The sequence below is a fragment of the Schistocerca gregaria genome, chromosome 4 (genome assembly GCF_023897955.1).
Source record: "Schistocerca gregaria isolate iqSchGreg1 chromosome 4, iqSchGreg1.2, whole genome shotgun sequence".
Taxonomy (NCBI): Eukaryota; Metazoa; Arthropoda; class Insecta; order Orthoptera; family Acrididae; genus Schistocerca; species Schistocerca gregaria.
In genome coordinates, this window is record NC_064923.1 from 29,594,533 (window position 1) to 29,620,697 (window position 26,165).

The 26,165-nt window shown below is 41.9% G+C and overlaps 1 protein-coding gene across 4 annotated transcripts in view; it reads right to left on the bottom strand.

The window, feature by feature from the left end:
- Nucleotides 1-3,615: 3,615 nt before the first annotated feature.
- The window catches only part of LOC126267963 (neurexin-1a), a 1,982,806-nt gene continuing 1,960,256 nt past the window's right edge, over nucleotides 3,616-26,165 (bottom strand). For all 4 annotated transcript variants that reach the window (XM_049973298.1, XM_049973297.1, XM_049973300.1 and 1 more), the window contains one exon: nucleotides 3,616-5,138. In XM_049973298.1, the coding sequence (XP_049829255.1) occupies nucleotides 4,432-5,138 (707 nt within the window). In that variant the 3' untranslated portion in view covers nucleotides 3,616-4,431. The remainder of the gene's footprint in view (nucleotides 5,139-26,165) is intronic.

Sequence of the window (26,165 nt, forward strand, 5' to 3'; positions counted from 1 at the left end):
GGAACAGATTCGTTTGCCACGAAGACCTAAGCTGTTGTGACTTACTAAACAGGAAAGCGCTGGTAGGTAGACATAATAAAAAATAAAAACACACACACAATTATCAAGCATTCGCAACCGACGGTTGCTTCACCAGGAAAGAGGAAAGGAGAGGGAAAGATGAAGGATGTGGGTTTTTAAGGGAGAGGGTAAGGAGTCATTCTAATTCTCGGGAGAGGAGAGACTTACCTTAGGGGGAAAAAGGGACAGGTACACACACACACACACACACACACACACACACACACACACACACAGTCTGCTTGTGTCTGTGGTGTGTGTGTGTGTGTGTGTGTGTGTGTGTGTGTGTGTGTGTGTGTGTGTGTGTGTGTGTGTGCACGTGCGCGCGCGCTGCGCGAATGTATACCTGTCCTTTTTTCCTCCTAAGGTAAGTGTCTTTCCGCTCCTGGGATTGGAATGGCTCCTTACCCTCTCCCTTAAAACCCACATCCTTTCGTCTTTCCCTCTTTCCTGAAGAAGCAACCGTTGGTTGCGAAAGCTTGAATTATATATATATATATATACAATTAAAGCTTTCGGCCATTAAGGCCATTGTCAGCAATATATACTGCTGACAATGGCCTAATGGCCGAAAGCTTTAATTCTATGAATCTTTTTATTGTGCCTACCGCGACTCAGCATCTCCGCTATATGGTGAGTAGCAACTTTTCTTCTCTGGTATTGGTCAATGACAAGTGCTATTTATGAGTGCATCAATTCCATATTAATCCTGATGAACAAGAAACACAAATCAATAGCAGTATTTATTGATCTGTCTAAAGCTGTTGACGTGGTGGACCATAAGATTCTGCAGTCAAAGCTTGAAAAACCTGTTGTTCAAGGTCTGTCTGACATCTGGATCAGCATGTTCCTTAGCAGTTGTAACAGGCAGTGTGCATCAAGCACACAGTTGTCCACCTAAAACTGTATTGGAATACTTATCAGACTCTAAACAAATTAAATATGATGTACCCCAAGGATCACTAATGGGATTCCTTCTATTCATTCTGTATATAAATGATGAATGTGGATGCACATAAAACAATCATATTTGCAGATAACACCACAATTATACTAAAAGGAGACAGCAGTGAACAATTGCAGCAATCAGTAAACACTGACACAAAACAACTTAGCAGCTGGGTACAGAATAATTAGGTTGTAATAAATAGTAAAAAAACCATTGTACTAAAACTCCATAGTGTTCCAAACAATGTCACGTTTATCCCCTTGGTCTCTATCAACAATAATCTAGTTTGTGACAATACCAAAACCAAATTCTAAGACTTTGGTTGCAGAGCAATGTAAAATAGAATAAGCACACTGAATACCTTAATGCAGAACTGAGCAAGACATGTTAACTTTGTGCACTCGAATTATGCTGTAGTGAGAAAACAGTAATGAATGCATGCCTTGCCTACTTCCATTCTCACCTTAAATATGGTGTCACTTACTTGGAAACTCTAAAACAGCTAATCACACTTTCAAACCACAAAAAAAGGGCTTTTAGAATCTTGTTTGGATGCAATCCTAGAGACTCTTGAAAACTTTTGTTTAAGGTATTTGGTATTACTCCAGTACCGTGTGTACACATTATGTAAACCCTTATATTCTTTAAATTAATTGTAATAGGTAAGAACTGCAGACTGCAAAACACTGTGATGTACATGATCAATTTACCAGATAAAAAAATACATGTAACCCAAATCATTACATCTCATTACTTTCCTCATGGGAGTTAAGCTTCATAACAAGCGTCCTGAAAACATAAACGCTATTACTGAGGTCAAAACCTTTGGAAAATCTGTAAAGTTGTATTTACAGCATCACTCCTTTTACTCCAAGAATATTCAAATTTAAGAAAATAATGTCTATTATTGTAACCTCAAATAAGTATGCTAAAAGTCACTTTCAGAAGGGTACTTGTAAGTTGACTTGTCCAATGCAAAAGATGCTTTTGTACACAACAGGACCAATGAATACAATACAACACAGTACAATACAGTAAAATATAAGAGTATGGTTAATTCCTTATGAGAGCACTGAAACATGATACAAACTGCAGACAAGCAGACTCCAGCATATTCCACCTTATAATTTTTTTGTATATAAATGTCCTGTACTGGTTTTATCTAAAGAGGTTAAATCTACAGATGCTTGTGCAAGTGCTGAAACGTTACTCCATATGGCATTAGTGTTCCAATGTATATTTCACATTATTCCTGTTCTTGCAAAGTGTGAATGAAAATGCCTGCCAGGTCACTAGTGCCAAGATAAAGACAGGTAATTGCCTGAAAACCACATTGAATGTGACTATCAGTACTGCCTCCAAATAATCTAGGGTCAAATTGAGACAACACTTGCCACAAAGACTTGACAATCTTGACATGTTATTGCAGACCTACCTAACCAGATTCAGTTTTCTTATTTGGAAGGGACATAAAATATTTACTATTCACTTGTCTAAACAGTAATTTTTTCTTGATATGCGAGTTAACTAATAAGTCTCCTGTGATGGGTAGTTACGGGGTTTTGATTAATATTGTGTTGTTCAGATAATGATTCAAAAATTAAAGTTATAACCTGTTAATAATTATATTAGTTAAATAAAATTTTATTTATTTGGTACTTGCACATATTAAGGAACTAAAATAACACATTTAAAACAATCATTAATATGAGTCAAGAAATCGAAAGCCAAGGGTTGAATTCTAAGTATGGTTACTACTTGTAATTTGTTGCCATAAACACTGAGCACACATGGTAGCATAAGCTTCAAAGTTGATTGTGGTTTGTCAGGATTTTTCTGTATTCCTCATTTGTACAAGTCCAGGATTCTAGTGTGCACTAAAATACATTTCTTTGATAATTCCCCACGGTAATCCTGGCAAACACAATTCAAGAAAATGTTCCTTCTCATCAGTTTGCAATATGATCATGTACGTCCACAAGATTACGTTTAGATGGACAAAATTCCGTGGCCACACAACACCTGTCCAGTATATTGCATTCCCTGAAGTCACTTGGTGAGTACTAACTTAAAAGGTGGTGGAATTGTAGGAAAGAGATGGAGTGTGGGAGATCTTTGCAGTGAAGATGCATCTTTCCATTTATTCATCATCATTATGTGGTAATTTTTTCATGCATGTGAGATTTTAATTTCCTTCAGTAACTAATGCATATATTTGGATTTTATTTAATGTGTTGTGTTACCAGTAATATGCTTGGCTCACATTGAATTTGAGATTCATTGTCTGTTTTATACATTTGTCAGCTATTAAGACCATGGATTCACATTTGGGAGTATTAGAGATCAAATTTCTATCTGGCCATCCGAATTTAGATTTTCAAATGACTCTATAAATCATTTAAACTAAATCTTGGATGGCCCTATGACAAAATAACAACCGAATTTGTTCCTCATTTTTGTCCATCTGAAGCAGTACTCGTGTCTTCAATTACCTCACCTGCAGCCATGAAAGTGAAAGATCACTTCAGGATTGATTGGAAGGTGTGATTTTTTGTACATTTTTATGCTATACACGATTTATTTGATTAGCACACTTTCATAACATGAACAATTTTATTGCCACTTTATTTTTCAACTATGTTTACATGTTAGAATTGTAAGTTTGAAAATAGTGTTACACGCAACAACACTTCTGATAAAAGAACACAAGGTCTTTAACAATTTGATCTATTACTGTGATCAATCCAAATATTCTTATCCTTTCTATTTTGTGCTGTGCATTATGTACAAAATTCCATCAGAAACTGTAACTGTTTATCCCTTCAGCCCAAGTGCATTTGACCACAATAGGAACTGGGCCTCTCTTCCATCTGACACCATTCTACACTCAGACAATACACACATCATTCAGTCAGGAAGAACACAAGATGCAGACCAACATTAAAACAGGCCTGATATGTAAATGTTACATGTTTCACAATGTCATAAATGTTTATTCTTTTTGCTTCTTTAGTGAATTATTTTCTTTTCGTACATACACATGGAATAACACTGGGTATTCACAGTTTTCACCACATGGAGGAAGTTGCAGTGTAAGAATACAGTTCGCACTTCCCAGTGTCAGTAACAACATCATTAGAAGTTCATACTGTAGCTGCAACATGTGCCACACTTTTCATTAGAACATATATAATTTCATTTTAGGAAAATCTAATAGTAAAACAGCTTTGACAAATTCATTTGTCTGGCACATTTTAGGCTCTAAGAATACTCTGTGAAACAATTACATGAGCCACAGAAAGAAAGTAAGTTCAAAATTCAGTCGTTCATCTCTTTTTAAGCCATTTTAAAAATATACGAATCACCAAATTCATACAAAACAAATACAACATGCACAATAAATGGACGCATAGCCACACAGTCTACACATACCATTCTTTGACATCTTTGACATTCTGCTTTTTTGTGGGTTTGCCAGGTGCCACCTTGTCGAGCCCAGTTCCGTTCTTAATGCTCCCGTTCATGTGCTGAAGTGTAGGGTGTTGCACTTGCTGTGGATGGTGCAGAAGGCCCTGCTGAAGTTGTGGCTGGCCATTGCAGCCCAGGAGTCCGGTCCCCATGGCAACACCACTGCCACTCACACCCCCACTGCCACCACCTTGCACAGGTTGAGCACGGTAATTCTTACTCTCGTCCACTTTGTAAGACCCGTCTGCTCTGTTCTTGAATTTGAGAATGATCAGTATGAGCAGTATAATGGCTATCATAGCACCTGCAATTATGCCGATGACTAGAGCAGTGTTCTCTGCAGCTTCAGAAGAAATCCGCACACGTGTCTTGTTACGACCCGGTGGAGGGCGAGGGGACGGGATTGGTGGCTCCCTCGGAGGCGGCGGGGGTGGTGGCGGTGGCAGCTCTGTTGTTGTCGTGGTGAACTGCGTGACCGGTCCGGGTGGCGAACCGTCAGGCATGTGGGAGCTGCCGCTTGTGTAGCTTCCCACACCTGCGGCATTGGCTGCCCCAGCACTGCTGCCAAACGTGTCTTCCAGTGTGCTGCTGGGTTCGGTCCATGCTGGTGCAGATTCTGAAGTGGCTGTCTCCGTGTCTGTTTCTGTCTCCAATGCAGGACCTTTAATGGAATAATAAATCTCATTACTTTTGAGGTGTTTGGCGTTTATCTTCTTCTGCTACAGAAAACTAGTGTGATGTTAAAACTACTCTGTCTTGTAATAGTAAATTTTGTGTTTTATTGGGAAACAGATAAGCGTGGGTTAGTAACACTGTGATAATCTGTGAAGTAACTGGCTCAGTCCAAGTTACTTATAGATGTTCCAGCACTCCAATATTCTGAAATAATATGTCCAATGCTTTAATAACATTCCTTAAAGCAGTAAATTAAACATTAAAGGTTTCTGAAGTTGGAGATTGCTCGTGATTTATTGTCTTACAAGTAATTTTCAGAACAACTTTGTGCATTCACTGAAAATAATCATCTGATTGAAACTATTTTGTAGTTGTAGAGGGACATGAAAATGTGTTTAAAGCTTTATTTTGCTTCCCTCTTTGTGGAAAGTGATTATTCTATTCAGATTGCAAGTGAACCATTGAGCAAAGTGGCACAGTCTGGACTCATATTTAAGAGGACAGTGCTCCAATTCCACATCTGACAATCCAGATATTAGTTTCTGATGATTTCCCTAAATTGCTTAGGGCTAATGCCAGGGTAGTTCCTTTCAAAGGAAATGGATCATTTCCCCCCTGTCCATAAAGCCACCCATTCGGGTCTTCTGATGTCCTGTTATAAAAATGAATTTCTAAAGGGGAAAGGAACATAAAAAAAAAGAAGTTAATTCAGCAAGGGGAGGAGAGGTGCTGGCTTATAGTTACTGAACAGCATATTGTGTGCTGTTGCCCAAGGCTAAATTGGTTACCAGTTATCATTAAATCATCAAACAAAACCAGGACATTAGTGATTGTGCATTAGACATAAAATGAGCCTGGCTCCTTGTTATTGATGAGATCACCAGGTTATATGCAGATGCTGGAGTTCATGCTCTCCATTCCTTTTACAGTACTAGACAGGCACATTCTTCTTCTGTTTTACTTATAAGCTCTGTTTCTGACCACTGGTAGAGTGCTTTGACTTTTTATTTACATTCCTAATCAATGATGTTCCATTCCTTGAACTTTTCACATTCACAATACCATACAACTTAACACTGTTTGTCCATTACACTGATGTGAATTTAGTATAGTCATCATCAACAGGTTTGTCAGTTGTATTTATAGGTGACAAATGAAATATATGCATTGAGCTGCAAGCAGGTGCAACGAAAAAACTGTTACACATTAAGGGGAGTTTGAATGTCCTATCCCAACAATGTTAAATTTAGTGACCTGGCTTCCCTGTATTTCAGGAACCACTGTAGTCATTGACATGAAACAGTACATTAAACTGCATGTTCTGAGTCTACGGAACTACAATAATTGTGTTATTACTCCCTGAAAATTTGAATACTCTACTCGAAGTGGTTTCTGAGAGTTAGGGAAAAATGCAACAGAAAATGTAAATTTTCAGGAATGGCTTCTAAAGTTTCAAAAGATTGTAACTCGACATATGCTTAATTTTTCAGTTTTACTCACTTAGAAGCACCCTGCACAATACGGTATATCATACTCTTGATCTTTTTCCAAGTTTTTTCTTCTTTTAGGACTCGTTAGTTACCAACTATGATGCATACTCTGCTTTATCAATGCAAACCTTGTCTGTCTATTCAAGTTCTCCGATGCAGTCTGCTCCAGGATTAATTCCCATATGCTGTAGCACTTTGACCCTACCAATGTTGCCAATATAAAAAGCAATAACAGCATCAATGACCCCCACTTTAGTGTCTTCATTCCAAGAAAAACACTTTTTGGTAAACGAGTCCATGTAAGGTCATTGAATGACTCATTGGGATTTTGAGTCTGCCCGTGCAGACACTTTGTCAGTAATTGAGGATTTGTCAGGTATCTGTAAATAGGTTTTATGATATCCATGACTGCAGCTGGAATGGAATGTTTATGGCTGGAAATTTGGAAATTTGTGGTAAGGTCTAATGGGGCCAAACTGCTGAGGTCATCAGTCCCTAAGCTTACACACTGCTTAAGCTAACTTAAAATAACTCAACTCATGGTAAAGACAAAACACACACACACACACACACACACACACACACACACACACACACACACACACACACACACCCCTGAGGGAGGACTCTGTGGGGGAGAGTTGGGGGTTGGAATAGGGATAGGGTTTATAATTGGAGGAGTCAGACAGTAGGCAGAGGTCATCCACCAGCCCCACAACATCTCAAACCAGTGTCTGGAAGCCTTGTCTTGCCACCAGGTAGTACCTGCGTGCTCCACCAGATAATGCGTCTCCCCTGGGCAGCTTTTGTTGAATGTGACAGGCAGAAATGCCCAGAGCGGTTGCTGCATCAGGAAAGAGGGAAGGAGAGGGAAAGACAAAAGGATGTGGGTTTTAAAGGAAAGGGTAAGGAGTCATTCCAATGCAGGGAGCGGAAAGACTTACCTTAGGGGGAAAAAAGGACAGGTATACACTTGCACACTCCGTGAACCATTACATCAATAACCTGAAAACAGCTTTCGCATCCCGCAACTACCCTCCCAACCTGGTACAGAAGCAAATAGCTAGAGCCACTTCCTCATCCCCTCATCTATATATATATGCTTGTCTGTGTATGTGCAGATGAATCTGTGTGTGTGTGTGTGCAAGTGTATACCTGTCCTTTTTTCCTCCCAAAGGTAAGTCTTTTCTCTCCCGGGATTGGAATGACTCCTACCCTCTCCCTTAAAACCCACATCCTTTCGTCTTTCCATCTCCTTCCCTCTTTCCTGATGAAGCAACCATTGGTTGCGAAAGCTTGAATTTTGTGTATATGTTTGTGTTTGTTTGTGTGTCTATCAACCTGCCAGCACTTTCGTTTGGTAAGTCACATCATCAAAAGAAACATTCCACATGGCTGTGGACAAAGATTCCACCACTGTAATTGTGAATCACAGTGACTTTATAAGTGACAAAGATTCTGTGACTTACCAAATGGGAAAGTGCTGGTATATAGACACAATAAAAAACACACACACACACACACACACACACACACACACACACACACACACACACACACACACACACACACAAAATTTCAAGCTTTCGGAACCCACGCCTGCAAAAGCTTGAAATTTTGTGTGTTTGTGTGTTTTTTTTTATTGTGTCTATCTACCAGCGCTTTCCCGTTTGGTAAGTCACAGAATCTTCGTCACTTATAAAGTCACTGTGATTCACAATTACAGTGGTGGAATCTTTGTCCACAGCCAGGATGACTGGGTCAGAATCTCTCTTTGAGGCTGTATATGGTCTCCCTTCCTCTGCTGAAAGGTTGGTGTTTTCAGGGTGGGACCTGGGGAAGGATGGGGAGGCCAAGTTGGAGGTAAGAAATTTTCAGAAGGTGACCAGGCGTAGTTAGGTGGGAGGGAGAGGAGGATCATGGTTGGGCAATGCTATGAACTGGGAGAGGTAGGATACAATGTTAGGATTAGGTTGGCTTTGGTTGGAGGGATTGGTGGCAAAGAGGTGACTGCAGGGATTGGTAGAAGGAGAGTAAGGCTTTGACAAGTCCAGCTTGGTTAAATTTGGGTGTGTGGCTACAGGTGCAACCTTGGATAGAATTGAAACTTCTGTGTGGCTCAAGTTTTTGGTGGAAAGGTTAACAACAGTATTCCAGCATTGTTCAAACTTTGGCTTTGGTTTTGAAGTGTTGGTAGAAAGTTTCTGGGGATGTGTCAAGTTGAGAAGTTGTGATAGGCTGGCTCCAGGTGCTATGAAGGGTTGATGAGGAGAAACACTGGTTATGATAGGGGTTGGATAGTGGTGCCCAAAAGTGACAGTAAGATGTCAGCAGGTCGGGTAACTTCTGGAGGTGGTGTCTGGAAAGCTCTTTGAAGTGCTGGAGAGCATGTGTTCAGTTTCAGAGATATTATATATGTAGAAGGTATTACACAGTTGCAGTATCTTGCGGAGGAGCAAAACTGGTTCTGGGATGCCTATGCCATGGAGATGCATTTTTGCAGTGCCAGTTCTGTGAGGAATGGATTGGCAGAATCTGAAAAGGTGAAGGTCACTGTGAAAGGAGGAGCAGGATACAGAGAAAGGAATTTTCATGGTTATATCGTTGAAGGAAAGGGGGGGGGGGAGGGGGGGAGCCATTGCTTTGGCAGCATTTAAGGACACAGGTATACTTTTTTGAACTGGCGCAGAAAAATGGAGCAGGGTCAATTGTGGCAGAATGGTATCTGGGAAATAACGTAGGAAATGGGCAAATGAAGGTATTAGGTGGTTATGAGAGAAGCTGGATCACAAAAAGAAGTGTAAAAATATGTACAGACACAAACAAATACATAAAATCCCTCCCATACAGGCTAGCCATGTGGGGACAAGAACTCCCTTGTCTAGTGTACTGAAGGTCTCACAAAGGACTTCAGACAGGCACTATCCCCCAGACATAGTCTGCAAACAATCCCCACACATCTCCTTTCCTCTCGCCACTCCCAAGAATCATCTGCACAAAGGACTGCTGCTTCACAGTCCGGACCATCTGGATCCTCCCTTCCACCAGCAGCTTTCCTAAAGTGCGTATATGGGAGTTATTCTTACAACACTTTCTCTGTTCCTGAAATTACCATGACCTCAACCTGTGGCAACCTACTGCCCCCACACCAACCATTCAACACCTTCTGCCCCTTTTGTCTTATCAGCCCCTCCTAATTCGTGTCCCTTCAACGTCATTATATACCACTCTCCGCCAACATAGCCATTGGCCTTTTCCCCTTCCTGTGTCCCCCTCCTTTTCTGCTCTCCATTTACCCTGCTGGTCTCTCCCTCACAGCCTCCTGATGCTCCGCCTGGCAGCTGTTGGCTGCTGTGTGTTGCTGCCATATAGTCCCTACGCACCCAGCGAGACAGTGCTGACTTCTTTGCCCCCAAGCTGTATCCTGTAACCTTTGCCCTTCCTCACCCCACTCCGGACTGCTGCTTGTGTTCAAAATGACATTTCGCCAGAGATAGTGGTCATTTGTGCATGAGGTGTGCTTGCTTGTGTGAACATGTGTGCATTTTTTATTATGAAGAAGGCTTTTGCCAAAAGCTTTCTGTGTAACGGTCTTTTTGTTGTGCCTATCTGCAACTCACCACGTCATATTTATGTTTATTGGCAGTCTATCCTTCCTTTATATTGTTGATCTGCCCGTTTCATAATATTGTTGATATTCCAGTGTGGAATTCTCATTGTTTAAATTAAGTATACAGTAATTTTATTCATAATGGATGCACCTCATAGTTAAAAATTGTGTTATTTATTCATTTTTTAGTAGTGTCACCAACTGTTTGAGTTTTCAGTTTAGCAGTGTTACTTCTATTTAATTGTGATGCACTATTTCAGTTTTCTTTTTCTTTCAGATCTGAAGCCTCAAGCGGATGATTCTTAGATATTTCCATATTGTATCACAATTTTGACGAGTGTGAACATGACTTGTTCAATCACTGAAATTGTTTTACTGAAATGGAGCTCTTAGGTCAATATAGCACTAGTTCTTAGCTTTATTAATCTTTCCAGTTTAGCTGGCATTCCTGTTGTAGAGAGGATGCGATATAAACTGCTTTGTGTTCTGTCTATAAGGAACAGTTTGCAGCTTTTACATTTCCTCGTGCTCCACACACTTTATTTCTACGCAACAAAAATGTAAACTAAGGAGCCTTTCATTGGAAATATTTTACTCTGTGTGTGATTGTAAAATACATTTTGAGAAAACTAAAATTTTCTGTCTAACTGGAACTCAGACTTGGAACTTTGGAATGCCGTTATCAATTGAGCTATACAGTCATACGTATGAACCACTCCACAACTATTTTGCCATTATTTCTCACTTTGTATTGTTCTGTATGGAACCGGAGACCTAGAAATGACGACGCGGCTGTATCCCCGTCGTAGCCCGCTGTGGTACACAACCCCTCAACAGGCTACAGCAGTCCACTCACGCCACCGCTGCCCCACACCGAACCCAGGGTTATTGTGTGGTTCAACCCCCAGTCCAGTGGACCCCCTGGAAATGTCTCACACCAGACGAGTGTAACCCCAATGTTTGCGTGGTAGAGTAATTATGGTGCACACATACATGGAGAAAGTGTTCACGCAGCAATTGCCGACATGGTGTAACTGAGGCAGAATAAGGGGAACCACCCTGCATTCGTCGAGGCAGATGGATAACTGCCTTAAAAACCATCCACAGGCTGTACGGCACAGTGGACCTCGACACTAATCCACTAGGCAGATTCGTGCCAGAGACCGGCATGCCTTCCCGCCCTGAAAGCAGTGCGGTAGACTGCATGGCTAACCAGGAGGGCATTTCTCACCTTACTTTCAAATTCCTCGAGCTCTTTTGCACACTACCTGTGTCAGAACTTTGGAGAGAAAATTGCAATGGAGACTGGCTTAGCCACAATCTATTTCAGAATGAATCTTTCACTTTGTAGCAGTGTGTTTGCTGTCGCGAATCCTGTCAGCGGACTAAGACTACATACCAGATCGATACTTGAAATTTGAATCTTTACTTTCACAGGCAGTGCTTTTGCCAATTTAGCTATCTGGGCACAATTCACAATCACCCTCATACTCGCAATCCACTTGTAGCCCTCACCCACCTTTTAAATGCTGCCATAGCTCCCTGGCACACCGGATAGACTAGCATCGCTAGAAGAAGGATGTTGTGGCGAATACGTTAATCACAGGTGACAAACGAGCTGCAGGATTTAAAGCTTGATACCGGTTACAAATTGTAGGATGTCACTAAGTCATTCTCAGTTACGTTCTCTCTCCCCGGGACACTAGTCCGGCAGTCGGAGAGATTTTCGAGAGCAAACTCGTGACGGGGAGAGAAATACTGGCATACGAAAGAGGGCAGTGAGGTTGTGAGTCATTTGTGCATAGCTCAGTTGTCAATGACATCATTTGCAGAAGTGAGGATCCGGGCTCGAGTTCCAATCCAGCATAGCTTTGGACTGTCAGGAATCTCCAACAGCTTCAGCCTGTTAGGCATCTCCAACAGTAGCATACACTTTGCTGCACAATGAAGGAGGAACGTTTTGTGTTGGCACTTGGGCTTTTGCTGAGAGAACATCAAAATCAAACATAGATTATTAGAGAAATCTTTAATTAATATTTCTATAATCTGTTTGAATAAAAATGTGCTATCATTGAAAATGGCATTGCTAAGATGTCGTGGACAATTTGAAATGTACACCGTCTGATCAAAAGTATCCAGACACCTATTAGTGGACATGAATATGGGGTGCATCCAGTCTCCACCTTATGGCAGCTCAAACTCTGCCAGGGGCATTTCAAACGACGTGTCAGAATGCACTTGGAAGAACGGAAGCCCATTTTGCCTCAAGAATTGAAAACAAAGAAGGTAGCGATCAGTGATATCGGGCACTGGGGTCCAGGGCGAAGTTGGCATTCCAAGTTACTGTAAAGACATCCCTCAGTTTCGGACGAGGAGTCTGGGCAGGCCAATCCATTTCGGCAGTGTTATTGCTCTAAACCGTTGCCTTACAGGTGCCGCTCTACGACAGGGTGCACTGTCATGCCGGTACGGTCGTTCGTCATCTCTGAACTGTCCCTCCACTGTGCACAGTACACAGTGCTGTAAAATGTGTTCAGATCTACATCTACATCTACATACATACTCCGCAATCTACCATACGGTGCTTGGCGGAGGGTACCTCGTACCACAGCTAGCATCTTCTCTCCCTGTTCCACTCCCAAACAGAACAAGGGAAAAATGACTGCCTATATGCCTCTGTATGAGCCCTAATCTCTCTTATCTTATCTTTGTGGTCTTTCCACGAAATGTAAGTTGGCAGCAGTAAAATTGTACTGCAGTCAGCCTCAAATGCTGGTTCTCTAAATTTCCTCACTAGTGATTCACGAAAAGAATGCCTCCTTTCCTCTAGAGACTCTCACCCGAGTTCCTGAACCATTTCTGTAACACTCACATGATTATCAAACCTACCAGTAACAAATCTAGCAGCCCGCCTCTGAATTGCTTCTATGTCCTCCCTCAATCTGACCTGATAGGGATCGCAAATGCTCGAGCAGTATTCAAGAATAGGTCGTATTAGTGTTTTATAAGCGGTCTCCTTTACAGGTGAACCACATCTTCCCAAAATTCTACAAATGAACCGAAGATGACTATCCCCCTTCCCCACAATTGCCATTACATGCTTGTCCCACTTCATATCACTCTGCAATGTTACGCCCAAATACTTAATCGACATGACAGTGTCAAGTGCTACACTACTAATGGAGTATTCAAACATTACAGGATTCTTTTTCCTATTCATCTGCATTAATTTACATTTATCTATATTTAGAGTTAGCTGCCATTCTTTACACCAATCACAAATCCTGTCCAAGTCATCTTGTATCCTCATGCAGTCACTCAACGACGACACCTTCCCGTACACCACAGCATCATCAGCAAACAGCCACACATTGCTATCCACCCTATCCAAAAGATCATTTATGTAGATATAAAACAACAGCAGAACTAACACACTTCCCTGGGGCACTCCAGATGACACCCTCACCTCCGATGAACACTCACCATCGAGGACAACATACTGGCTTCTATTACTTAAGAAGTCTTCGAGCCACTCACATACTTGGGAACCAATCCCATATGCTCATACTTTAGTGAGGAGTCTGCAGTGGGGCACCAAGTCAAATGCATTCCAGAAGTCAAGGAATATGGCATCCATCTGATACCCTTCATCCATGGTTTGCAAGATATCATGTGAAAAAAGGGCGAGTTGTGTTTCGCAGGAGCGATGCTTTCTAAAGGAAATTCGTTATATTCGAACTGAGAATATGTTCAAGAATCCTGCAACAAACTCATGTTGAGGATATTGGTCTGTAATTTTGAGGATCCGTCCTTCTACCCTTCTTATATACAGGCGTCACCTGCGCTTTTTTCCAGCCGCTCTGGACTTTACATTGGGCAAGAGATTCATGATAAATACTAGCTAAGTAAGGAGCCAATGCAGTAGAGTACTCTCTGTACAACCAAATTGGAATCCCATCAAGACCTGGCGATTTATTTATTTTCAACCCATTCAGCTGCTTCACAACCCCAGGGATGCCTATCACTATGTCCTCCATATGGGTATCTGTACAAGACTCAAATGGCGGTATGTTTGTACGATACTCCATGTGAAAGATTTCTCAAATGCTAAATTTAAAATTTCAGCTTTCGTTTTGCTGTCTTCCGTTGCCAGGCCAGACTGATCAGTCAGTGACTGGATGGAAGGCTTCGACCCGCTTACCGATTTTACATAAGACCAGAATTTCCTTGGGTTTTCAGCAAGATCTTTTGCTAAGGTATAATGGTGGTAGTGGTTTAATGCTTTGCTCATCACTCTTTTTACAGCAGTACGAATCTCTACTAACTTTTGTCTGTCCTGATTCTCCCGATCTTTCTTGTACCGCGAGTGCAACTGCCTTTGCTTCCTGAGCATTCTCTGAATTGTGCTGTTAAACCACAGTGGGTCTTCTCCATCCGTAACCCACTTTTTCGGCACATACTTGTCCAATGAGTGATTTACAATGTGTTTAAAATTTGCCCATAATTCTTCCATGTCCATCATACTGCAAGTAAATGAAGTCGATTCATTTACTAAGTGGGATGCTAACAACTCTTATCTGCTCTTTCTAGTAAGAGTACTCTCCTAGCCTTCTTGACTGACTTTTTAACTTTTGTAACCATAGTCGTAATGGCAACATCATGATCACTAATCCCTGTCTCAACACTGACACCATTGATGAGGCCTGTTGTGTTTGTGGCTACCAGATCTGTCAATTTAGCTGCTCAAGACAGTTTTCGGATAATGTGTTCAAAAGTAATTCACACGACAGCTTGTCTGTACCACCTGTAATGAATCCATAGACATCCCGGTCTATACTAGGTAGGTTGAAGTCGCCTCCGACTAATATAGCATGATCCGGGTACTTCTGCGATTCAGAACGTACACTCCCTTTGAATGATTCTAGAACTGTCACAGCGGAACCTGGTGGCCGGTAATAACACCCCACAATTAACTTTATTTCCCCTAGCCCTGTTAAATGTGTCCAGATAACTTCACAATCACACTCTACACGTCGACTGGTGAGTGTTCATCAGGACATCTCGCACTACTGCCTAGCCTAAAAAAAACCCATGTGCATGCCACAAGTACTCTTCCTTTGTGCACCCCTGACCTATCTACGTCCGTCCTACAATTCGCCACCCAATAGTGCAAGTCTAGAAATCGGCAGCCAAGACCGTCACAGAGTCGACGAAGCCTCTGCTTGAGACTCTCCACTCGGCTCCAAACCAAAGGACCCTGATCCACCCTGGAAACGATGCTGCATATAGGGAGCTCTGCTTGCACCCCGCGTGCGAGGCCAGCGGTCTTCACCAAATCCGCCTCAGAACCCAAGCAACAGGCATCATTGGTGCCAACGTGAGCAACTACTTGCAGACGACTGCACCCCTTAAGCTCGATAGCCGCAGGCAAGGCCGCCTCCGCATCTCGGATGAGGCCCCCCAGCAGACAGAGTGCACGTTGGATTTCTTTCCAGCCCTGTACACTATTTCCCTAAGGGGCTCCATCACCTGCCTAGTGTTGGAGCTCCCAACAACCAGCAAGCCTCTGCCCTCATGTGCCTGCTCAGGCCCTGCTGAAGGAGCGGCCACCTGCCCACTGACAGGACGAACGGGCGAGGCCAGCCGGCCAACCTCCTCATTGACCCTCCACCTCAAGTGACGCGAATGCGTTGCAGTCCGCCACTCACCCCCTGTAGTGAGAGCGGCCCCAATGCGCCGGGTACACTAGAAGGTGCCTCGGTGGCTGAGGTGTCTCGAGTGACGTGCCAGACCCTCCGCCGTCACTGCACCTCGAAGCAGCAGCCTGAAGGCGGCTGACCGTGGCCAACAGCTCGCTCAGCTGCTCACGAACCGCCGCCAGTTCCTCCTGCGCCCGCACACAGCACGCGCACACCCTATCCATCTTATTGTATGTATCTAACGACTCCGCGAATTTATACTCTACGGCTATCAATAAGCAATATTACTCATCTCAAATATGAGAATACGCAGGGATTTTATGTAATTAAATATGCAAGCGCACAAACACTCGGAAAGAAATTAAGAACCAAACTACAAAACAAATATGAAGCTAAATATGCGACTCGCTCCTGCAGTCCTGCTGCACTGATACTTCACCAGCGGCTGCTCAAGGATTCCTAAACATTTAACATTTTCTGAAGTGTAATAAGAGGACCACACTGTACCCACACAAAACACTCCCATTCCTTAAGACCATTTCCTCTGTACCTCACTGCTAGCACTACACATAATGATTGGTATTGTTCTCCAGGCATTTGCCAAACCCATTCTCATCCACTGAACTGGTACGGGGTGCAAACTGATCCATTACTCCTTACCACTCATTTCCAGTCATTGGCATTGGAATAGCACCCCAGCGTTGGATGTAATGGATGTTGGAGAGCCCTGGCAGTAGTGACAGTCTAAGGGAAAATAAGCTGAAGACACGAATTGAAGTTTGTGTTGGAGGGGGGGGGGGGGGGGCACACGACTCAGATAGTTCTTACAGCAATATTGACCATTGTGCTGTGGTGATGTAATGGTTAGCATTTCTGCCTAGTGAGCAAGAAGACCCGGGTTCGAGTCCTGGTCGCAGCACAAATTTTAATTCATTTCTTTTGCTTCGATCATTACCGTAGATAAAGAAGAGACTTGAATGTCTCAGGGTTTCATTTAATTATAAGATCTATAAAATGTTCCTGATGAATTTGTTACGTATGTGATTGGTCAATGTTTGAAGTCTCTGAGTTCTCCTGACTGACCCATTCCACTGTTATTGCTTCTGTACTGACAACACAGCTCTTACTGCCTCCTTTGATACTGACGGGTCTGCCTCCCGTGATATGTAATGGTCAGTTCCACATTAAATAGGGATGTCTTGATACTTTTAATTAGATATTGTGTATAAGATCAGATTGCTACTATCAAAATAGATGGCAAAGTCCTCCATCACGCACACGCACACGCGCACACACACACACCATTGTCAAACTGAAAATAATTTTCTACCTATCTGTTCAGTTGCTCATCGCCTCTTCTATTTTGTTAGTATCGTATACATATGCCACTGTGGCATATTTAAATCTGTAAACTGCTAAAATTAGTCTCACATAAAAAACTTTAACCTTTTTTTAGACTTCTCATGTACAACAGTTGAGATGTATATTTGTGGATGTGCTGCCAAATTACTGTCACATTCTCCACACAATAATTTGATAACTACTTTAGTTGTCTTTTCCTGGTCCTGTAAAAAATGGATTAAATGTTCATTGCTGTCTCGTGTCCAACCAGACTGTGAGGTACTATAGTAAAGCTTGATTCTGTGTGTCCACCCTGGAGTGTGTCACCTGAAGTGTGTGGTCTTCCAGTGCAAAGGAGGGAGCTTTCTGGAGTTAGGTGCTAGAGTCATGTCCTTAATGTGACCTATCTCATTGCGTGATGTCAGTTAACACTGACACTGGCTGGACGTTCAGGAAAGGATATTTCAATTTAACATCCCTTTGATAATCTTAGAGACAGAGGGTTTTAAATTTCAGCACACACCCAATAATGCTTCACAATTAACCAGCAGGCAAATTGGCAAACTCATTAGAGATTTTTAATTGCAGCAGAAGAAGGCAATGTCTACAATTGCCAATGTAGCTTGTGAAAAGTGAAAGCAATTAATGTTTCTGGAGTTACAGAACTCTGCCGATCAATTCAGTTAGTCTTTGATGACGTTAATTTGGTTCTTGTTGCACTGAAACTGTCAAGTAACATTGGAAAAAATGACAATTTAGCAAAAAGGAAGGATCAAAATGTTTTTCTTGTTTGGAGATGATACATGACTTAAATAGCATTCTAAAATCAAACAATGGAAAATCCAGAATGGAATGTAACAATATTATGAAAAGGACACAACTTGTCTCTGGCAACTGAAGCCACAATGCAAGCAAGGAGTGGCGACTGTGTAGGGATAAGGAGGAGGGCTGGGAAACAGTGTGAATTGCTGCCGGGGGGCGTGTTGGGACAAGGAGGAGAGAGGCTAGGGCAGTATGTGCAGTTGGGAGGTTAGGCGGATGGCAGGGGAGAGGTGGGGAGGGGGTGGAAGTAATGGGAAAGGAGAGAAGTAAGGAGACTGGGTGCAATGGTGGAATGAGGGCTGTGAAGTGCCTGAATGGGAACAGAGAAGGGGCTGGATGGGTGAAATCAATGACTAACAAAGGTTGAGGCTACGGGAACATAGGTTACATTGCAGGGGAAGTTCCCAACTGCACAATTCAGAAACACTGGTGTTGGTGGGAAGGATCCCGATGGCACAGGCTGTGAATCAGTCATTGAAATGAAGGATATCATGTTGGGCAGCATGTTCAGCAACAGGGAGAGCCACTTGTTCCTTGGTCCTTCATGCAGACAGAAAGTTGTTAGTTGTCATGGCCACATAGAATGCTGTACAATGGCTGCAGCTTAGCTTGTATATCACATGACTGGTCTCACAGGTAGCCCTGTCTTTGATGGGATAGGTGATGTTTGCGACTGGACTGGTCCAGGTGTGGTAGGAGGATAGGTCTTGCATCTGGGTCTATTATAGGAATATGTGCCATGAGGTAAGGGGTTGGGAGCGGAGGTTATGTAGGGATGGATGAGTATATTGTGCAGGTTTGGTGGATGACAGAATACCACTTAGGAGGGGTGGGAAGGATAGTGGGCAGGACATTTCTGCCAAAGTCTTACTGTTCAGCCACAGAGGGGCATTCCCCTTGTAACTCAGTACCACCCAGGAATGGAGCAACTGAAATACAATCTCTGCCAGGGTTTCAACTACCTCTTGCTGTGCCCTGAATTGAAAAATGTCATTCACACTGTCCTTCCCACCACTCCTACAGTGGTATTCCGCCATCCACTGAACCTACACAATATACTCGTCCATCCCTATCCCTACACAATCCCTGCTCCCAACACCTTGCCTCGTGGTTCATATCCCAGTAATAGACCTAGATGCAAGATCTGTCCCATACATCCCCCCTCCCCCACCACCAGCTGCTCCTGTCTGGTCACAAACATCACCTATCCCATCAACGTCAGGGCTACCTGTGAGACCAGTTATGTGATCTACAAGCTAAGCTGTAACCATTACGCAAGCATTCTATGTGGCCATGACAACTAACAACTGTCCGTCCGCATGAATGGCACGGCCACCGGCAAACTGTGGCCAAGAAACAAGTGGCTCACCCTGTTGCTGAACATGCTGCCAACGTGATATCCTTCATTTCAATGACTGCTTCACAGCCTGTGCCATCGGATCCTTCTCACCAACACCATTTTTTCTGAATCGTACAGGTGGGAATTTTTCCTGCAATATATCCTACATTCCCTTAACCCTCCTGGTCTCAACTTTCATTAGTCATTGTCCTCACGCATCCAACCCCTTCCCTGTTCCTATTCCAGAACTACACAGCCCTCATTCTTCCAGTCTTCTTACTTCTCTCCTTTCCTGCTACACCTGCCCGTCCCCCCCCCCCCTCCCCCTCCCCATCATTCCCCTGCCATCTGGCTAACCTCCTGACTGCACATAGCTGCTCTACCGTCTCCCTACCTCGTCCCTGGGTGCTGCCCAGCAGCATTCACTGCCCCCACCCCTATCCTACTATCCCTCCCCCTCCCTGCCCCAGCCTCTTCCTTACCGCCACCCAGTCATCAGTCCCACAATGTACTGGTGCTACTGCTCGCAGTGCGGCTTCAGTTGGCAGAGACTGCAGCCGTGTGTGTGTCATCTATTTTTGATGAAGATCTTACTGGCCAGAAGCTTATTTGTGACAGTGTTTTTGTTATAGCATCTCTGCTATATGGTGAGTAGCAACTTTCCTTTCCATAATATTGTTAAAATGCATTCCGAGTGATTTGCAACAGCATCAGTGCAGTAAGGGATGAAAAAATGAAAACATTCAGAGTTGCAAAGGAGATAGTGTTGTATATGTGAATATGTAGTAACGTAATGGGCAAACAAAAAAAAATGTTCAATACTCCAGAATTTGGACTGGGACAAACCAGAAAAGTATTGACTGTGTGGGTTTAAAGGTGGCAGCTATGTAGTGCAGAGGCCATGCAAGTGTTAAAAAAAATAGCATGTGAGAGAAAATTTTCTTTTATGTGGTATCCCATGGTGTAAAGCATGAATGGCATAATTATAGCGCATTGCTATAACAATGGTACCCGAAGGATGTATGGTATGACTGAGATGGCAAAAGAACAGTACAATTCTTATGAAGCTGGGGGGGGGGGGGGGGGGGGGAGCAGCATAGGGGGCACTGTACTCGTCAGCAAAGAACCTACGGTACACTTGTTTTCCTTTTCTTCTTTGTGTGTGTGTGTGTGTGTGTGTGTGTGTGTGTGTGTGTGTAATTAAGCTACTGTATCTTTGAATCATAGTAGCAAGGTCACTGTTGTGTATGTACAACAGAATGGTTTTAATATCTGAACGAAAATTAACTTCAGAAATGTACAAAAGATTTTGAGCCAAATTACTAGTCAGTTTTTGGTGGTAAGACATTCAGTATTGCTGATAGACACACAACAAAGTACTTAACACTGTCTTACTTTCGAAACCATTAGTTCCTTCTTGGGTAAGCAGAGGGCGGGGGGGGGGGGGGGGGGTGATGGATTGGGAGTGTCCCCACCCATTGTAAGGATGAGGGGAGACAAAGACAAAAGCTAGTGTCATGTACAGAGCAGTTGTAATTAAACTTGGGCTTCTTGGGAGGGACCCCATGAAAAGTGAGTGATCATAGGACAGTGAAACTTTGTGGAAACATTTTTAAGGACATGCAGAATAGAAATAACAAATAAACCATTGAAAGAAACACATTTTAGTTCGCACATGAGAGGGTAACATATGTTTCTTGTGGACCTTGTTTTCACTCCAGATTACTAATGTTGCTGAATGTGATGACCATCTTCAGGTTAAGTTTGTGTAGGTACCATTTCACAATTGTTTACAGCACTTTTTGAATGGTGGACCACGAAATATTCAGCTGTCGTGACACAACTCGTGCAGTGCTTGAAGATCATACATTATGTCCAGCATTCTCAGCTGTGGCATAATTGGCCATTGGCCTCTCCCAGGAGCAGTTTCTAAATTTCCAGTTAATGTGAATTTCTGAATCATGTTATTCAATGTCTGTGTGGAAAGAGAACCTCTCCATATTCCTCTAATGCACTGATACTCATTAAGAGCTGCATATTATTGCTATTGTTTTGATAAAACAGCTTTTTGGAATAAAGACCTGCTCATCTGCACCTGTAATGCACACTGATGCTTATGCTTCAACCCTGTGTTGCTGTACCAGAACTGCACCTAACAGCAAGTCATTACACTAACACTACTAACAATGCAAATCCCACAGTGCAGAGTCTGAAAATCATTCCTATAAAATTGGATATCCATATGGTAAATAGTTTTCCATTTACATTGGCTCAAGAAATTAAAGTTAAATTATAACCACCCTGTCCTTCTATACTTTTTGTTGTGCCTGTCTGCAACACAACATGTCATCTATATGGCGAGCAATCTCACCTTTTCCTTTTATTGTTGATATTGTGTGTCACTGAATCATTTAAAACCCATTTCCTTCGTTTCCAAATTTTAAGCCATTCTGTACTAGTATTGTGTCATTCCAAACAAGTAGTGAACCTCTCAAATCTTTTTCAACTAATAAGATATGTCATTTCTGCTGGTGCACTGTAGGTGGTCTCATCACATTTAGAGAGCCACAACTGTAGAAGTTTTCGCTGTCAGAAGCTCCAATATTAGGTGCGTTATGTTGGCCGTGGACCTCGTCTGAGGAGAGTAGCCTGTGGCTATCGAGGGTGCAGGGTGTACTTATTGTCAAGTTGCGGCCCATTTTGGTACCACTGAAGTCTTTTGCTTGGGTTGAGAGGTGGAATGGTGAAGATTGCTGGCCTTGCTCTTGGAATACAAGCAGAGCTTAAAATTTGCAGCATCATAGCCAGAATTGATTGTGGCCTTTTGTTTTGGAGATGAGTGGAGGGCCTTTACCTGAGGCTCCATCAATTTTGTGATGGTATTGGCTGAACATTTTTGGACCTGCATTATTGTGTAGAAAATTATTGGATTCCACTTGATAGGTCAGGGATGCACTACAAAGAAGAAACAGGTTCTCAGCTAGCAGACTTCTTATGGAGTGCACTTTTCTTTCTGACGAATGATCGCCAGTCGACTTTGAATGACAGAATTCTAAAAATAAATTGTTTAAGTATTTGTGATAAAGTCTATGAAATTCCCACACTGCAGGAAAGCTCTCATGCTCAGGATAGAGATATGGATGAAACCTGCAAGTGGAAAACTCCAAAACATTTAATGAGATAGGGCACATATATCAAAAGACAGGTCATATATCATGCGATAGGAGTGGTAGTCTTCACTGCAGTTGACAAAAATATTGTTTCTATCAAGGTTGAAATTGAGCTTGAGGAATTATCTGGACATGACTAACTGATGTAGATGAACCCGAGTTAATCATTGGATGTTTTTACTGGCCACATAATTCCACCGTAACAATTATAGAATCATTCAAAGAAAGTCTACGCTCAGTAGTATGGAAGTACCCCAATCTTGCAATATTAGTTGCAAGCAACTCTAACCTACTTAGTATAGAGTAGGACGTCTATGGATTCATCTCTGGTGACGTGGACAGATAGTCTTGTGAAGTGGTTTTGTACACATTTTCCAAAAACTGTCTTGAGCAGGTAATTCAACAGCCCATACAGAATAGAAAAATTGTTAGCTACAAACAGGCCTGACCTTACAGACAATGTTACTGTAGAGACAGGTATTAGCCATTGTGATATTGTAGTGACAATGGTAACTAAAATTAATAAATCAATCAAGAAGGTTAGGATAGTTTTTATGCTGGAAATAATAGATAAGCAGGTGTTAGCATCCCACTTAGACACTGAATGCACATAAGTTAGTTCCATTATGTTGGACATAGAGCAATTATGGGGAAAGTTTAAACTAACTGTAAATTGCACACTGGATAAGTATGATGTACCAAAAGTATGGAAACATCCCATTGTAGTTTAATAATGTAATCCAGAAAATACTGAGGAAACTGTGTGTTTGTCACTGAGTTTGTGAGGAAGGGGGTGGATGCAGAAATGTTAACAGGAAAACATTAGTAGAAATTTGTGCATCTGTAAAAAGATAGATGCATGAAACATATAACTTCTACTGTCATACTTACTGAAAGATCTTGTGAAGACCCCGAAAAAATCATTAGGTGAGTAGAAGCCTCCTATTAAGTCATTTCTTGACCACTCTGGTGTGGCAACAGAAGGCAGCAAAAGGAAAGCTCAATTTTTAAACTCCATGTTTAAAAACCACTCTCATGTGAGGATCATACAGACATACCATCATTTGATCATTGCTCAGAATTCTGTATGGAGGATATATAAATAGGAAACCCTGAAACTGAGAAGCAACTGAAAGAGTTGAAAAGTTATTAGGTCCAGATAGATTCCCATCATGCTTTACAGAGAGATCTCTGTGGCATTGACTCCTTACTTGCCAACATTTATCACAAATTTCTTGCCCAGCACAAAGTCCCAAGTGAATGGAAGAAAGTGCAAGTGAATCTTTTTTAAAAGAAGGGCAAAAAAATGTACCCGCAAAATTACAGGCCAATATCTATAACCTCAGTTTGCTGCAGAGTTCTTGGGTATGTCCTAAGTTTGAATATAATAAATTTCCTTGAGACAATAAAGCTTGTGACCACAAATCAGCATGGTTTTAGAAAACATTGGTTGTGCAAAATTTGTGCTTACCCTATTCTCACAGGCTATCGTGCAAACTGTGGATGAAGGGCAGTAAGCAGATTCCATATTCCTAGAGATTTTCAGTAAGTATTTGTTGCAATGCCACCTGCATATCATTATTGAAGATCTTAGCATATGTTTCCAGAGTGAAATTTTCACTCTGCAGCTGAGTGTGTGCTGATATGAAACTTCCTGGTAGATTAAAACTGTGTCGGACTGAGACTTAAACTCGGGACCTTTGCCTTTTGCAGGCAAGTGCTCTACTGCTCTTCATCTGAGCATATCTATCAGCTTTCCAGTCATGTGAGTGACTCAAAGACTTCTTAAGAAATAGAACACAGTCATCAGTGATGAGTGTTCACTAGAGATGAGGCTATCGTCAGGAGTGCCCCAGGGAAGTGTGATAGGACCACTCCTGTTCTCCACAAATGTAAATGATCTGATGCAGAGGATGAGCAGCAATCTGCAAACATTTGCTGATGATGCTTAATTTATGGATAAATGCAGATGAGTAGGAAAAATAGTCCTCTAATCTTCAAACATAGTATTTGCAGTGTGCTGCTTGACAAAGTCACATTGGTTGAATATCGAGGCATAACACTGCAAAACGATATGAAATGTAACAGGCATGTAAACTCAGTAAGAGTGAAGGCATATGGTTGACTTTTGTTTATAGGAATAATTCTGGGAAAGTGTAGTTCACTAGTGCAATCCACTCTTGAGTACTGCTCCAGTGTTTCATATCACCATCATATAGGATTAAAGGAAGGCATTGAAGCAATTCAGAAGTGTGATGCTAGTTTTGTCACCATTATGTTCGATCAGCATGTGGGTATTACAGAAATGCTCTGTGAAATGGGAATCAAATGGGAATTCTTGGAAAGATGATGACATTCCTTTTCCGAAAAACTATGTAAAAAGTTTAGAGAATGGGCATTTGTGAGTGACTGCAGAACACTACTACTGCCACAAACATACATTTCATGTAAGAAGCACAAAAAAAAAGATAGAGAGAAATTACGGTCATACAGAAATACATACAAAGTCATCTTTTCCTTGCTCCATCTGCGAGTGGAGCAGGATAAGAAATGAGTAGTATAAGGTATCCTCTGGCATTGTCCTGTGGTGACCTGCAAAGTATGTGTGTGGATGTAAATGTGGTACTGATGCAATTCTAGTTCTGTGAGGTGTTGATGCTATTCATTTGCTAGTGAGATCGCCTTATTTATTGCAATGAGTCTTTGAGGAATTGTGTTTGCAGTTGTGAGTAATGTGCCTCAGTGTACTGCTAAGGTCCATTATGATGAAATGGTCATTGCATCATTTCCTCTGTAGGGCTTGAAAAATCTCATTTTTCCATTTCAGCAGCAAGCTTTGTACGTCCAAAGCCAAGGTTTCCTGATTCCTTGAGAACAGTTTATATTTTAACGTGTAATTTGTTACATCACACTATATTTTTCCAAGAAATTTGTAGTCAAGATGGTTGCAACAGTCTCTCAGTACTGGAATGCATGCCATGTTGTTGATCCTTGTTGCCAAATATTTCATTTTGCAATAGAATTCTGATTTTATAGATCATGCCAACATTTACCACTAAATTTGCAACTATGTAGAAATTTTCTGGGTATTTTTTGGTTATATTTGAAATATTACTGCTGTATAAACTGTGACTGGGATAACTCTGTGAAATATGAAGAGAATTATTCAAAAGTGGAAAAATATTAACTACCTGTAATGAGGCCCCAAAGAAAAATTTTCAAAAGGTGTTAGAGGGAATATATATCGACTGAAATGTAGAAAAGGATACACATTTGAAAGCAACTCAAGGAGAAGTCAACCACTGGGGCAACTCAGTGTGTTGAACAGGGTGTACTAAATTAAACCAAGAACCTATTTTGCTTGTAGTTAATCAGCTGCTCCTCAAAACCTGAGTTCATTGTAGATGTAGAGAGTCTGTTGCATTTTCTGTGTTATAGATCTGCTTTCTGCGTGAATATGGGGTATAATAAAGTGAGGTATACTGTAATAATATTACTCCTCTACTTTTTCTCTCCTTTTCGGCTTCACCGTAGCCAAACTT